The following is a 16,566-nucleotide window of genomic DNA, read 5'->3' as shown; positions in this document are numbered from 1 at the left end:
AAACTAAAATATGGTAGTATCGTGCTACAGCGCAAATTCTATCAGCTGCAGTTCTGGCGCCACAGTCCCAATACTGTAAAACTCGACGTACATTAATCACATGTCAATGCAGCGGTAGAGTTACACTCACAGGACACTGCACTTATTCGCAATCACAAAAGTTCATTATTTGCTCGTGCTTTAAAGCTATGCCGGGTAAACATTTCATTGGCGTTCTGTTCTGACATGATGCACTTTTTCTGCACTGCCAAACTGGATTTTTGTTGCTTCAGACCAATCTGCTAGCGATGGGGGGCCGAGGCTGAGAGAGCTATACATGTAGACTATTATGGCAGTAAGTTTAAATGTAGTGTTATAACAAAAAATAATAATAATACTAAAAGTAAAAACAAATTGAACTCCGGGTTAATTATGGAATATGAAGTAGGCTAGTTAGTTAACTTGTTTGTATATTATGATTTACTTGATACTTGATTGAAGAGAGATGATCACTGTAATGCTTGACACAATGTAAAAAAAATAAAATAAATTAATGTAAAGACATCTTGATGTTTATTTTGTCAGCATTTTTTTGGAATGTTTAGGAAGGAAAGTTAGTGTTTTGTCTGGAGATGAGTGGTTCTGGATAAATGCAGAGATGCAGAGGAGACCAGATCTTAGTGGCAGATGCAGATGAAGTCTGCGGCTCATAGTAAAAGGCAGGTGCATTTGGACAACTTCTCTTGGTTGAGCAGACCATGCTGGGTTGTGGCCAAGTTCTGGATCAGGCCCCAGAAGTGTTTGAAGCTGATGCCTTCTCCATCTTTCACACCCATTTGCTTCTGCACTTCTACAAAATGATCCGACTAGAGAAAAAAGAAAAAGAAAAAAAGAGTGAAAATCCTCACTGATGTTCATGTATTCTGTGAAAATGTGCCCCATTTAAAATGTTTTTTTTTTTTCTCTTTTGCATTTGAACAATTGCACTTTATCGCCCTCATGTGGCCGTTGGTTTGTTTGTATTGCTCAGTAATAAACATTATTTTGAGCCCCCCCCCCTTTTATTTTCTTTAATAACTCTGCAAGTTCAAGTACAATGAGTAGATTCAGGCTTTCAGTTTTAATCTTAAATATAATCTAACCTAATTAAACATTGCAATGCGTGCATAATCATATACAAGATTGATATTAATTTTGTGTAAATCAATTTTTCTAAATCTGTACAGTGACAGTCTATATCATTTTCTTTCGTCTGTTACTAACATGTCACAACATGAACTGTGAGCACAATTACATCAACACTGAAGTATAGTTCAAATGTTACAGTATCATTTACCTCAGAGCATTTGCTCTTCATTCAACTAAAATAAATATAAAATCTTCTATGTCACAGGTTCTCCCTGAAGCTGTAGAAGGCCTGCCATAACATGATCTAGTACCGACTGTAACTGAAGAGCAGGAGAAACTATTTAGATCAACGGCGGCCACCATTTTGCTCCCTGAATGGAGCCACACCCAGTGTCCTTCGCAGGCTCAACCTGAGTTTAAACTGATCTGTGTAATCAGACCACGCCTCTATCTAAGGCAACAAACTATGAGAAAAAGTCTCTGTGAAACCAACCAATCCTTCACAGAAATCATACACAGGAAAAATGTTAAATTATGGTAAAATGGCTTACAGGCATTAGGGGAAGTTGTGTTTTTTACACCAGCTTATACACTGTTCCTAAATATACTGCTACTGGACTAAGTTAAATGGACAGATGATAATAAATAAAGCCAAAAGCTGCAAATCAATAAAGCTGCAAAACGACACTCGGTTACTAACGTAACCTCGGTTCTCTCTAGAGAGGGAACGAGTGTTGCGTAAGTTTAGCTTACGGGAAAACTCTTTTTCTCGAGAATACTGAAGCAAAAAATTATCCTTAATTTTTTATAATTTAAAACGCATTTGCTGCAGCAGCAGACCTAGGCGAGGCAGCTCGCGCGCCTATTGGATGCTCTGCGGCAACTGCTGCAACCTATCAGTGCGTCTGCCATGACTTCAGCGCCAATGGGAAGCTTTCCCTGCGCTTTGTCATGGCCCGCCAATATGGGTGTGGCCTAGGTCTATAAATACCCATCGCTCGGGTTTAGGGATGGGTACCGAAACCCGGTTCCAATAGGGAACCGGTTCCGACGTAAACGGTAGTAACGAGACCGAATAAGAACGAAACTTTCGGTGCCTGATTTCGGTGCCTGACTTTTTTTACCGCCCCCTATAAAACATCTTGCGGCACGAATGTTCCAATAATAAAACATCTGCAGTTAACCAGCAGAGCATTCATTTCGTTTGTTTGTTAAATAAGAGACGATCTAGCGCTGAAATGTGTTTTTTAAATCAAGTGATCAAAGTGCTCGTTGCCGCTGCGATCAGTGGCGCTGATACAGTGTTTTCTTTTTTGGCTCGCGCACACCGGACTGTCTTCACTCGGACGCGCGCTTCAATATGTTGCAGAGACTCTCTATTCGTTCCGGTGAAATCACGAAATGCGTCTCCCTGCTTGATATACAACCACTGATGAGAATAATCGGTAAAAAAAAAAAAAAAAAAAAACTGTACGAATGTGGATTAGAACCCAAAACCTCTGACACGCTTGACTTAAGTTCAAGTTCAGCTGCCAGTGTCGTGGTGGACATGGAAGTCTTGTATTTTAATGCCAACTGCAAATCTTGCATATCAAGTATTAAGTACTGTATATCAAGTATATTTATATGAGGCTATACTGTGTGTGTTAAATATTTCTGCTCAGTGTCAGATATTTCTCTGTTTTAAAGTAAAAGTCATAATATGAGAAGACAAAATTTTGATCTTAACTTAAGTGTTTTAGGCTACATCAGTAGCCTATTAAACGGCGCAATTTTTCATTTAATCAGAAATCAGAAAATCTTTAAAGATTTAAGTTAATATTGTGTCCAGTTTGGACACACACACACACACACACACACACACACACACACACACAGACACAGGTATTTTTTTTTTTATAAAGTGTGTGTGCTTTCGTTTTCTTAAGTACTGGTTCAAGAACCGTTTAAGCACCGGAACCGTTTAAAAAATACCGAGTAGGTACTGGTATCGGATAAAACCCAACCAATACCCAACCCTACTCGGGTTGCACTATGATTTCAGTCGACTGGAAGCGAAACCATAATGCAGCACAAGCACGGCAGGTTACGCAACACTCTTCCCTCTCTAGAGAGAACCGAGGTTACGTTAGTAACCGAGTGTCGTTCTCTTACGAGAGTACTCTCGTGTTGCGCTATGGGAACCCCATGTAAAACGCTGTGCGTGCTAAGTTTCCAACACCAATGTCCCAAGGGCAGTTCGCCCGGGGCTCATGTATAAGTGGAATAGACGCATAGCGGCAGAACGGGGCGGGACGACTCGGTATTATGAAAGATAGATAAAGATAAAGATAAAATATACTTTAATGTCCCCCAGGGGGGAAATTTGTCTTGGGCTGCAGTCACTGCGACACACACTTACAACGAACCACATAAAATATACACCGAGTTTAGACAATACAAAAAGTGCACAACACAGTGGGGGTAAAAAAAAAAAAAAAAGTGTATAAGTAAGTAACAGTCATTTGTTACTGTTTAGCATCTTAATGGCAGCTGGAATGAATGAGTTTTTATACCTCTTTAACCTGCAATTCGGCATTCTAAATCGTTTACCTGAGGGTAACAACTCTAGTTCCTTATTGAGAATGTGGGTTGGGTCATCCAAAATCTTATGTGCCTCCCTGAGCACAGATTTTTCGTACAATGACTGTAGGTAGCACTGTTCCTGGTAGCCTACAATTCTAAAAGCTGTACTGATCAGACGCCCCAACTTGGATTTAAACTGAACTGAAAGATTACCATACCAGATCTGCATGCTATAATGTATCACACTCTCTAAAATCATTTTAAAAAACAGAAACAGGAGTTTGCTATTGACACCATACAATCTTAGCCTTCTTAAAAAATACATCCTTTGTTGCAACCTGGTGCAAAGATTTTCAACATGAATGTGCCACTGCCAGGTAAGGGAACAATCAAGAAAAACACCCAAATACTTATATGACGTAACCTGACGTATTGGTGTGTTGTGAATAAGTACAGGATTAAGTTCACAGATTGATCTTGGGTCAAATATCATCTCCTCTGTTTTAGTGACGTTAACCATCAGATGGTGAGCATCACACCAGTCCACAAACTGTTTTATTTCTGAATGGTAGGAGACTGTATCTTGGTCTCGATACAATAAGCTAAGGATAGCAGTGTCATCAGAGAATTTAACAATGTAATTGTGTGGATGTTTACTCACACATTCATTGGTATAGATAGTAAAAAGGACAGGGGAGCTCACACAACCCTGTGGTGCCCCTGTGCTGATGGATTTGGGGTCTGAGACTGCCTTGTGTACTTTAACATGTGTCCTATTAGTTAAAAAGGAGTAATACCATTCAACAATAAAAGAGCTTACACCCATATTTTTAAGTGTCTCAAGTAAAATAACTGGCTGAATCGTGTTGAAGGCAGAACTAAAATCTATAAAAAGTAAGCGTGCGTAGGCCTTCGGGTCCTCCAAGTGCTTTAGGACTAAGTGGGTGATGCTACTTATAGCATCATCTGTACTCCTACCCCGTTTATAGGCAAACTGCCAGGGATCTAACTTTTTGTTGACCTCAGTTTTTAGAAGAGACACCATATATTTCTCAAAACATTTCATTACAATGGATGTCAATGCTACTGGTCTAAAATCATTGTTCTCCTTGGGACAAGGTTTCTTTGGGACTGGAATGATAACAGTCTTTTTCCATAAGGCTGGGATGATGTGGGAGTCAAGTGATCGCTGAAAGATAGGGCACCAGGCTGGAACAAGCTCCTCCGCACATGTTTTCAGTAAGCGGGCAGAGATTCCATCTGGACCCTTAGCCTTCCTAGTACACTGATGCTGGAACAGTGACTGTATCTGTAACCAGTTGTTCAGTCCTGTCTGCCCTGACAAGTGAAAATCCATCGATGTCAACCAGGGAGTTTTGGATATCCCGGTGTAACCACGTTTCTGTGATAACCATTAAACTTGAGGTGCGATACTCAGAGCATGTCCTGGTATTAATCCGAAGTTCGTCTATTTTAGCTCGAAGTGATCTTGCGTTGCATAGTATCATTGAAGGTAGAGGAGGCCTGCTGCCTCTTCGTCGTAGACGCTGGCGCGCTCCACCGCGCCGACCCCTTTTCCTCGACCGCGCTGGCCGAGCGCTCACACAGGCTGGTAAATCCACAGATGGAAGATTGGACGATCAGAGTGTAATTGAGTTACATGTTTTAATTATTTATTTTAATTTGCCTTTATGAATTTCTAATAAAAAAGACTTAATTCACATACAAAATAGTCTAAGTTTTCCATACTCTTTAGTTTAAGCACCACAAAATCATGTTAAAACTTACTAATGTATATATATATATATATATATATATATATAACAGTCTATTTAAAAATATGTATGTACAGTTAACTGTGCAGTGAACTTTGGTGCGATCTCCACGGTAACAGCAGCTTTCTGGTTGGTGGATGAGGTTCACGTGATGCGTCGTTTGAAATTTCTCCCGCTGAAGGGTGAAGAAGAAGACGTCTGTCAGACAACCGAACCAAAGGACCGAACCGGTTCAGGTAAGTGAAGCTCTGTTGTGCACGACCCTATTTACAGTCTATATATTGTGTATGACCTAACATTAGATGTAATACATACAGCAGATATGCAACCACATGGGTTCTCTTTTGCACTCATGCCGAAACAGATCAAGCCTGCGATGTGTTTACTGCTCTCTTATTTTTTTAGTATTTTTATTTAACCTTAACCTCGATTAAAAATCGACCGTGGCGGGTACGAAGGTTATTTTGGCAGGTTATTTAATGGCAATCTTTAAAAAATAGAAGAACATCTCTTTTTTGGAGCTTTTTTAAATACCTGAATTCAAACTCGGATGTCACCATGTTCTTTATTGAAGTTAACTTTTGCCTATATGGTAGCTGATTCACTACCCTGAACTTGAGAACGCGAGTACAGACTGACACGACCGGGGTGCGATAGACCGGTGTAGCAGTCGATTCTGTTTCCTAACGGAATTCCTGTTCCCCCCAGAGCCCGTCTACCGAGAGTCTTGGCACTTCCTATTAGCCCCATTGTATCGATCTTGGTTGCAGTTCCATTAGAATTCTGCTGGAGGTGATCGCAGGCGAGTGCAGACTGAATAGGAGTCTATGGGGCTAGACGGCTAAATTTGTCTCTTTCACCCGATTGCCGTTGAGAAATTTCAGATTTTATTGTAGGTTTTGCAAGTTCAACATGGGTTATAGGTCGAAAATTGAATGAACGAGTACTTATGTCCTTTCGATTTCTTACAGGTTGAGTTGTTGTTGCCCATAACACGCTAGCATTCTGCTAATGAACGCTGATTGGTCAGTGAATGACTGATTACGACCAGAGTTACCGCTTGATGGCATCGTGGCATCCGAAGCGGGACCAGAAACAAACAAAACAAAAACTCTTCTAGCACGTGTATTTACCTGTGTCAGCTGTGTTGTCGATGCCTCGAGAAAAGAAAGTGCAGAGCGCGAAAGCACCAAAGCGACTGAAGGATTGCCGTAAAGCAGTATATCTGGTCGTACGATATGTATGACGTCATTGACATTTTAAAATACTTTTTAAAGCAAATAAGTGACTCTAAAAAATCTAACACCCAGCAGTGTGTAATTTCTTTGCATCTCCTTTCGAATACAACATTCAAATTACTAGACAAAAAATTATATCCTGAGAAAAGTGTATTTTGAGGGGTATAGCGCCATTCATTCTGCACTCGCCTGCGAGCGCCCCCGCATACTGTTTAAGACAGACCAGAACATTTTGAAATTAAATGCACTTTGAGGTGGTAATAAGATGTTAAGCTTTGAATGTACTAAAAAAAATTTGAAAATAATAATAATTTATTATTATTGGCTTGTGCCTATTGTTAAATAAACTATTTTTGAGAATTGAATTTTCTTGTGCCTTATTTGTTCACATGGTTTGGGTAAGATTAGGCTGGGTTATGGCTCAGTTTTGGGGTTTCTGGTTAAAGGGTGGTTTCGATATGGTTAACTTATGGCTGAGAATTGGTACCAATAATAAAACCTGTTTTGGCCCAGTTCAGGGCCAGTTAGAGGTGACTAACTGGCTGAGATTCGGGCCAGTTATGGCCCATGTGTTACCCTTGTCTTTAATCCAGTTCCGGGCCACTTCAGGGCCGTCATTCTTTGCGGTACATGGGGCGAGGGAAAAGTGATTGTGTGGCCCGGAGCTGGGCCAGAAAAAATTTGCTATGGGTCTAGCCGAACAAGCAGAAGTTCCTCCAGGGTGTAACTTTGTACATGACAACCTTTTCAACTCACTTAGCCTCCTTCATGAAGTGACAAAACGAGGTTATAGATGTCATGGAATGTGTTTTGTAAATAGGTCTAATTGAAGAATTTGTATGAATTCTGACTATGGTGTTTCCCACCGGTCACTTTTGTGACCGAGTATAAAACCAAATATTTCACTAACTTAACCAACATAAAATCAAAGAGGGCATAACGTGTGTGTTAGGAAGACCTAAGGAGTAAAATGCATGTACTCAATTTGCAAGATCACACTAAACTGCATTTGAGTGCGTTGAAGTTATGTTATTCTATGTGTTAGTTTGTTGGCTGTATGAGACTAGCAGTAAGCTAGATCAACATTAGAATAACATACTGATCATACTCTAACATTTCATCACATTGAGCTATATAACATTGATTCGTTTTATGTACATTTGCTCACCTGTCTAATAAAGTGCATGCAAGAGAGGCGTCTCTGTCAAGTCGAAGTTAGTCGCGGACGTGGAGCTCTTGGCATCTCGCAAACGCCACACTGATATTGATCCTTGTTTTAGTTCCCTTTTGTCCCAAAGTCTGCTTGCCATGGTCCATAATGTTGGAAGGAAACAACAACAGCGTGAGCGTGCCGCTAGACATAACGAAGTTGTCCAAGTCTGTCGCCATGGTTACTATAGCAGTACGTACGAGCGGAAACCAGGGATAACGCAAATATTACGTCATTGACAGGCGACAATGACCAGGTCCATGGACAAGCCATTATTTAAAATATGAATTTCTCTGAAATAGCAAATCTTTGGGAACTTTTGGGATATTGTAAGTACACAACTGCAGGAAATATATCACACTGTGCAAGTGATCTTTGGATATTTTATTACAAAAATCTTACATATTGTACCTTTACGAGTATTTGAGTGAATTCTACCCAATAAATGTTCATGTTGTCTGAACCACTTCTGCTGTAAATGGAAAGCCAATATGCTATGGCAAGGCAGCAGTCTACAGGCTATACACAACTGAAGTCAGTTCAAATATTTTTTTCCCAAATTCCTTACAAATGACAGTGATTAACAGCTAAAACTCTAAATGTTATGGCCCAAATAAGAGAGTATTTTATTGTCACTATGTATTTTTTGGATTCTATCCAACTTCACTGTGCATCCTCCATGACCTAAAAATATCAAAATTGAAACTACTGCGGAAAAAAAGACACCTACATCTTGGATGCCCTTGAGCTTTAAGCTAAAACATACCAAAATTTAATTTCAAAGTGAACTATCCCTTTAAGTAAACCAAAACACAGCCAAACCTGGCATAAAATATTTGTTATCTTTATGCATTGTTATACTTCATTATATTTTTTACAGTACTCTTGCCATTATTTGTTTTGTTAAATATTTTGGTAAAATTGTATGTAAACACAATCATTTTAAGAAGCTACATAAAAATGTAATAAAGAAATCTCACACACACACACACGCACACGCACACGCACACACTCACACGCACACACACACACATACACACACACACACACACACACACACACACCCACACACACACACACACACACACACACACACACACACACACACACACACACACACACACACACACTACAAGACAAATGTACCAGACAGAGACAGTGTAATCACAATAAAAAAAATATTGCAGAAAATGTCAAGCAGTAACAAAGTAGTGCAAATAATGACGTGTAGCATCTGATTTCCTCTCTGGTGGTATACAGTAGTTTTGTGAGATCCATTCTTTGAAGGCATTTCTCATTCAAACGCACCTTACCTGAAACACAGCATCAATGAGCATTTAATATCAATGTCGTAAAAAACTTGAGGTTAAAGCTTCTTGAGGTTTTCATTGCTGAAATTTCTCCCCTCAAAGAAATCAGAACAGAAGTGGTTGAAAGTGAACAAATGAGACCAGGTGTGAATGGAAATGCATCTACTTTTGATCAGATTAACTTAAACGCATCTTAAAGGGCACCTATTATGCAAAATTCACTTTTACATGGTGTTTGAACATAAATGTGGGTTGGCAGTGTGTGAGCAAAACCACCCTAGAATGATAAAAATCCACCCAGTGTTTTTTTTTACAATCTCAATAAATCATAAGCACTGTCTCAGAATGAGCTGTTCTCAGATTCTATGCAATGTGACATAGAATTGCACAGGCCCCTCCCACGACTGTTGATTGACACTGCAGTTTGAGCATAGACCCACCCTGAGGGAGTGGGACACAGTCCTCCATTGTTTCGACGCTTGAGCAGCTGTAGACAAGAATGTCTCCTAAGCGATTGAGGTGTTTTGTTGTTGGATGTAAGAATGAACATATCAGTCTTCATTTACTCTCGTTGTTACTCGAGGATGGATCTCACACACTGTTCTTGATCCAGCTTACACTCTCCGGAGCGACAGGCCTAACGTTACTGATCACGGCAGAAATGAAAGTGAGAGCGCGCACTTTGACAGCTCAGCAAATAGTTTTACGGATTTACAGTGTACTTGTTTATTAAAGGTGAACTAAGTAACTTTTTTTACCTTAACTGAACAGCTTCGGAGTCATTGGAATGGTTATATTACTTATTTCGGGTTGAATGGTGGTCGTTTCGCACCCCCCTGGTGCCCGTGAGCGGAAAATACGCACTTGCAACTTTGAGCCGGCGGGCCGCCGGCCGCCGCGTCAGGAAGTCTCGTGTGATATCAGGTCTCGCGATGTAAACAATTGCTTTACGGCCAAAAGAAATCTGCTAAAATGCTGTCATTATTGCGCTCCCTCACGCTGTCCGAACCCGAATGAAGAAGACGTTTTAAAGAACGTCCCATCTGCTTTGATGTCGTTGATCTATAGCCTCTGGTGTCTGAGAATCAACAACGAGTTTTTACGACAGTGTTGTCAAATATCTATTCCGAAGCTGTGGGGGGAGCTCTAGAGAGAAACCTGCGAGCAAAAAGCGAGAATACAGCGAAGAAGTCCCGAAGTTACTGAGTGCTGCTTTAAGCACAGGCTGAAAAGGTGTGTATATATTTGTTTACTGTTAGTTGTAAGACGTTATTTCGCTGTCCATGCTAATGAAATGGAGAGAGAGAGAGTTTATGGATAAGACTTTAATGCTCACATCTTATACTGTGTTTATTTAGCTGCTCTGTGATTTTCTGGAGTAAAACTAACGCTTCATCTTTTGTGTCATGTACAATAAACTTAATTGAACTCGTCAGTATATTTTGGTCATCATTCGGACGAGGTCTGCTACAGCAGGCTTGTATTAATAGTGGATAAAAGCAGATGACAAATAAGTTATAACCATAATTAAGCTAAACTATACCTGTTCAATCTCCATACAGTATATATTCTCTGGCTCTGTGGGCATTATTGTCCGACTCCGAGTCAAAATGAACACCGCTACTGAGAGTTTCTGTTTTGATATTATCAGATGAGATTGTCCTGACTGAAGCGCGAGCTCGTGAGGCTCCGCCCTCTGGGCCGGCAGCAGCTGTTAATTTGCATTTAAAGGGATACACACTAAAACAGCGTGTTTTTCTGAGCCCCAAAAAATGACAATTTAAACATACTGTAAAAAAATAATCTGTTGGGTATTTTGAGCTAAAACTTTACATACATACTCTGGGGACATCAGAGACTTATTTTACATCTTGTGAAAAGGGTCATAATAGGTGCCCTTTAATACCAGGTGGAAACAGTGCCTGAGAATTAAAGATTGATCGTTTGAGTTCAGCAGCAAGCAGTACAATCAAACTTCACAGGTGGACTGCACATGCACAAACAACAGGTTCTTCTTTGCTACTTTTGAAGCTAAGTTGAAATGCATTAGACTGCCCCCTACAGGTCTTTAATATTCATATTCAACAGTTCACTTTTAAATCCCACATGGCAATTTTTTTCTGGCCCAGTTCCGGTCCACTCAACACCACATTTTCCTCGGCCCACATACCACAAAGATGACGGCCCTGTAGTGGCCAAGATCTGGATTTAAGACTCGGACCACACATGGGCTATAACTGGCCCGAGTCTCAGCCATTTAATAACCCATAACTGGCCCTGCACTGGGCCTGTTTTCATACTGGTACATATAATAAAATTATGTACTTCATGGTGAACAAAATAAATAAAATACCACGTTAATGGTGAAATTATCATAGAGATTAAATCATAAAAAAATTTTAAGTGTAATATTGTTTAAAATTAATCTTTGAATTTACAAGTTATAACAGAATGAAAAGAACTGTAATTTCTCTGATAATTTTACCATTATCATGTGGTGTAAAATATACACCACAAACACAAAATTATCATAAAAGTATTAAATTATTGTGCTGTAATCCAAATCTTCTGGAGAATCTGTACCAATACTAAAACCTATTCAGGCCCAGTGCAGGGCCAGTTATGGGTCATTAATTGGCTGAGAATCGAGCCAGTTATAGCCCATGTGTGGTCCTAGTCTTAAATCCAGATCTGGGCCACTATAGGGCCATCATTCTTTGTGGTATGTGGGCCGAGGGGGAAAGGGGTTTTGTGGAACAGAGCTGGGTCAGATAAAATTTCCTATGTGGGAAAGTCCATTTATATGGCCTGATTTGGGCCAGATGATCAATGGACTGATCTGGGCTACACTCCTCCCACCAACATTAAGGCCTCATGTGTTTTGCCGTGATCATGCTGTACTATCATTGCCACACATGGCAGGTTTGGCTGTGTTTTGGTTTACTTAAGGCTGTGTAACGTTGCTGGCTGAATGATAGGAGGAAGCAGGATCTACATGCAGCAAACTTTATTAAATAAATCCAAAACTAGACAAACTCAGACACAGGACACAGGACACAAACAGCCAACATACAATAACAAGAACTCACAAAGACTGAGACTAGACACAGGGCTTAAATACATGGGCAAACAATCTAAACAAGATAACAAGGGGGCGTGGTTAATCAGAAACACTAATCAACATAACGGGGAACTGCTAAACACGGGACAAGACAGAGGAACACAGACATGAATCATTACAGGCTGATAATTTGTACCAAAAATAAAACCTATTCTGTCTCTTTTCAGGGCCAGTTGTGGGTTATTAAATGGATAAGGGTCTGGTTAAAAGCTGGTGTTGGTATGATTTATTAATGGCTGAGAATTGGCGCCACTATTAAAACCAGTTCTGGCCCAGTTCATGCCCTGTTATGGTTATTAAATGGCTGAGACTTGGGCTAGTGTTGGCCCATGTGTGGTCCATGTCTTCAGACCAATCAGCTGTGAGCAAAGTGACATGTCTGACGTCACTCCCAGTTTCTCTTGCTCCAAATTAAAGGTCACTACATAGTAAAGATTTTTAAACACAAAATTGTCTTAATTTTAGCAATGATCATTTATTATAATTATTTTAGATGATTTATTTATGATTTATATTATTATTATACCTATAATCCATTACACCGAAGCAACTTTAGTTCAACAATTATTATTAAGCATTTAGTTTAAATGAATATAAATTTATACTGATAATATTTATTTTAAATATGATTTGGAATTGACAAATAAATCTTTAAAAATGACAACATGTAAGCTGTTCACTTTAATACCTATGTACATTATCAAAGGTCCCACTTTATATAGGTGTCTATAACTACTATGTAACATCCCAAAAAATAAGTACAGTGTTCACTATTGATGTCACACTTACACGTGCATGTGCTTCATGAACTCAGGATCAAAGCCTGAGTTCACAGAGCAAGTGGATGATCAGGGTCAAGGTACCAACAAAGCCTGAATGGATTGATTTTGTTTCGTCAACTAATCCTGTAACCCTGAGTTTGTTACCATCATGGTACAGGCCCCAGATAGCTCTGATTTAACTTGACACAAAGCATGTGACTGAACTTGCTTAAAATACTTTTTTTTTTTTTTTGCAAAAGGTGTCTCATTAAGTTTATATGATTTTATATTCAAATTAATCATTCTATTCAAATAACCACAAACATAGTATGCCTCCAGGAAGAAGGTTTTAAATACAGATATTTTGCAGTACAGCTGTGAGTTTTAGCAGTTTTGGTCCACCATAGCAGTTTTGGGAAGTTTTTCTACCCAAAAAGTAAATAAATCACACAAATCAGGTTTTATGAATGCTTTAATAAAACAAAATACAAAGACAAGTAATTGGAATTAAAAGAATTGAGAAACGTTTATAATTAAGCATTTTAAGCATTTGATTATCAGGAAGCGTTGCAAGATTATGGCTTTAATGCATAAGGCCTGATTTGAGATCCTACTAAAATCCTACAGCTGTATCTGTTGTCCATAAGCGCTCTTGAATTTATTTGAGAAGTTGCGAGCTGATTCAAGCCTGGGCATGTCTTTAACCAGAACACCATTTCTTGAGCTGAAAATGTCAGCCAGAGGGGAAGCCATTGGAGAAGGTTTGTGTTCATTACACTGTGGGCCATTTAGACTGGGAGCACATTTCACTTCATAGGTAAAAAAGAAGGTGCCATATTTAAAAGCACAAACGTCACTCACAACTCCACTTCTAAGTTCAAAAGAGCATTCACCAAGGTGGTCGCTGTTCCAGTAGCTGTCTGCATCAAACACTTTAAAGGTTAGTCTATTGGCCATGCTAATCTTTATAGGAACAAACTCAAATGTTTCTGGCCAACTTGGATTGTTATTATTATCAATAGTCTCAGTGCGCTTGTTTTGTGTGCCATATTCAACTGATACAGTGCCATCTGTTTGAGTAGTTACATCTCCATACAGACCTTTGGCTCTAAGGTTGTAGACTTTCAGGGTGGCAAGTCCTTTTTCAGCTGGACAACAGTTAGACTTTATAATTTGACTACTTTCACAAACACAAGTACATCGGTCTCTTGCACTGCACTTCCTGCCAATCTTGCAAGGCTCTGAGCAAACCTTCATAAGAGCATTTTCTATTATGTATTCTTCAACAGCTCTCTTCAGTCCTTTCCTGGCAGGGTGTTTTTCACTCAGTAAGAAATGGAGGGGTTTCAGAGAGTAGTGCACAATGTCAGGGAGGCTCTTCGAAGACTCAAACCAGGTCTTAAGGGTATTTGGGTGTGATGAACCAGCAAAAAGCAGATCTTCTCCATTTATGTTTCCTCCGATAATCTCTGTCTGACGCTCACTGAACATGGTGCTGAACTTTTGATTTGTGCCCATCTTCTTTTTCAATTCTTTACAAAAATGGCTCTCTACCTTCACAGTTGCTACACTGTATGAACCAGAGGCTTCTACATCCAAACAGTCTTTCACTGCAGTGTCTGTAAGCCCACTCACTGTTGCCTGACATGTTTTGATGGCTGTTATGGCTTTCATTTTCCCCCCTAACTTGACACCTGTGGTAAAGTGAGTGCCATATGTGGTGATCAGGTTGCGGTAGGCGTCTGGATCGTGGGATGCAGGGAGTGATTTAATTGCTTCAAGAAACTCTGCATGAAGAGGAGGCTTTTCAGCTAGATGATATCTGTAAATAAATAGTTAATACGTTTGAATTCAGTGGAATCAAAGAGGGAGCAATTTACAATTAAAGGATTTTTTTTTTTTTTTTTAAAGTCATTCTATGAGGAAAAGCAACCCAACTCTCTCACCCGTAAAAGCTGCATGCAACTTCATGTTTGGTGAAACTGTATTTGTCTTCTTTTGATTTTGTCATTGCAAATTTCGCTTCCCTGGAATGAGTGCTTCCGACCGCAGCTCCAACAGCCTTCACATCTAAACCAACTTTCCAGCCGACTGAGAGCGCTGATGATGAATCATTGACCAGTGCTTCACTTGATTCAAAGATCTGACTGGAGACTTTCATTGAACACTTTGGCAAGGTCCTCCAGAACACAACTGCTGCTGGTAGCTTCTGTTTTATTCCATTCATGTAATCGTTTTTGTGCATTTTACAAGTGCTGTTTCCTAAATCCCATTTCTCTGTGTCGATCACGTAAGATCCCTTTCGCTCCATGGTCACAACATCAAATCCCTCTCCAGCAAGATTGTACCCTGGAACAAAGGGAGCATCCTCACACTCTTTTGGTGAACCTATGTCATCCTCTCCAGAAGTGGTCATGAGAAGCAATGCCCAGAAAACAACAAGGTAAATCTGGAACTGCCCCATCATCTGTAGTGGGATAAGTCAAATCATTATTGTGATTATTGTGAAAATTAACATCACTTAACAAGAACGATAGTCTAGAATTGTAACAATAATACCTTCATAAAATTTGCAATATTGTTAAAACAAATACAAAATAAAAAAAAAAGGATGTTAAGCAGTAATTAAAGTTTTAAAGTCTTTAAAATAATAATATGATTAATTGAATGATTTTTTTTCAGTTACCTACCAGTAAATGTAGAGGTGAGATAATCAAATATAAGTTACAGGTTGTCTCTCTAACCTGTCGATGGTTGATTGGTTGTGGGTGTCAAAGCTTTGTAGTGCAAAGTATCATATACCATGACGTGGCTGTGACAAATCTTCTAATATTAGTTTAACACATTGCCTGGGCTGAACAATGCTTTAAATATGTTCTGTGAACAAAGAAGAACATTTTAAGTACAAGTTATCAGATGTGACAAAAACCTCTGTAAATGGATGGCAGTGTTACAAAGAAGACGAACAGTTATGCTTAAGAGTTGTATTGTTAAAGAGTATCTGTGCATCTATTATTCCTTTACATTATAATTTTAATGATTAATTTAATGCTAATTTATGAAAAAAAGGTATGACACTGGCTTAGATTGTCCCCTCCCCACCCCCCCCCCCCCCCCCCCAAACAATTGTTTTTATTGAGTAGTCAGTTTAATATACAGTTAAAAAAAATATTCAACATATTAAAGTGTAACCCACACCCCCCATCCACCCACCCACCCACCAGGTAGACAGGAATTGCAAGCTTTTGCAGTGAATAATTATTTATTATTTTGAATTATGTAGAAAGAAAAGTTCTGGAGTCAAAACCATATCTAACAGGAATTATATGTCATGAGCAAGCTGAGACCAGAAAGAAAAAAGTGCAGAGCATTCCCAGATTTAAAAAAAAATATGTACCAAATGCTCTCTGCATACATAAATTACAATTCGGGGAAGGAGACAAATAAATATAGAAACGTTTTAAAGCGGACAGGTAAAG

At 39.3% G+C, this 16,566-nt stretch overlaps 1 protein-coding gene across 1 annotated transcript; it reads right to left on the bottom strand.

Annotated features, from left to right (window-relative positions):
- Positions 1 to 13,541: 13,541 nt before the first annotated feature.
- On the bottom strand, positions 13,542 to 15,946 carry LOC309510527 (perforin-1-like). The gene is made up of 3 exons (XM_082185343.1): positions 15,778 to 15,946; positions 15,034 to 15,554; positions 13,542 to 14,909 (listed from the first exon to the last, which is right to left on the bottom strand). Exons 2-3 carry the CDS (start codon positions 15,552 to 15,554, stop codon positions 13,709 to 13,711), a joined length of 1,722 nt encoding a protein of 573 aa, XP_082041469.1. The 5' UTR covers positions 15,778 to 15,946; the 3' UTR covers positions 13,542 to 13,708.
- Positions 15,947 to 16,566: the final 620 nt, after the last annotated feature.

The sequence above is a fragment of the Leuciscus leuciscus genome (assembly GCF_965113295.1).
Source record: "Leuciscus leuciscus genome assembly, chromosome: 12".
Taxonomy (NCBI): domain Eukaryota; kingdom Metazoa; phylum Chordata; class Actinopteri; order Cypriniformes; family Leuciscidae; genus Leuciscus; species Leuciscus leuciscus.
This window is presented reverse-complemented; position numbering and strand designations above follow the sequence as displayed.

Excerpts from the sequence above, each read along its gene's own strand:
- LOC309510527 (XM_082185343.1), bottom strand. The coding sequence starts at position 15,554 with ATGATGGGGCAGTTCCAGATTTACCTTGTTGTTTTCTGGGCATTGCTT. Across the intron at positions 14,910-15,033 it reads GTTGCATGCAGCTTTTACGG|ATATCATCTAGCTGAAAAGC; the intron begins GTGAGAGAGTTG and ends ATTTATTTACAG.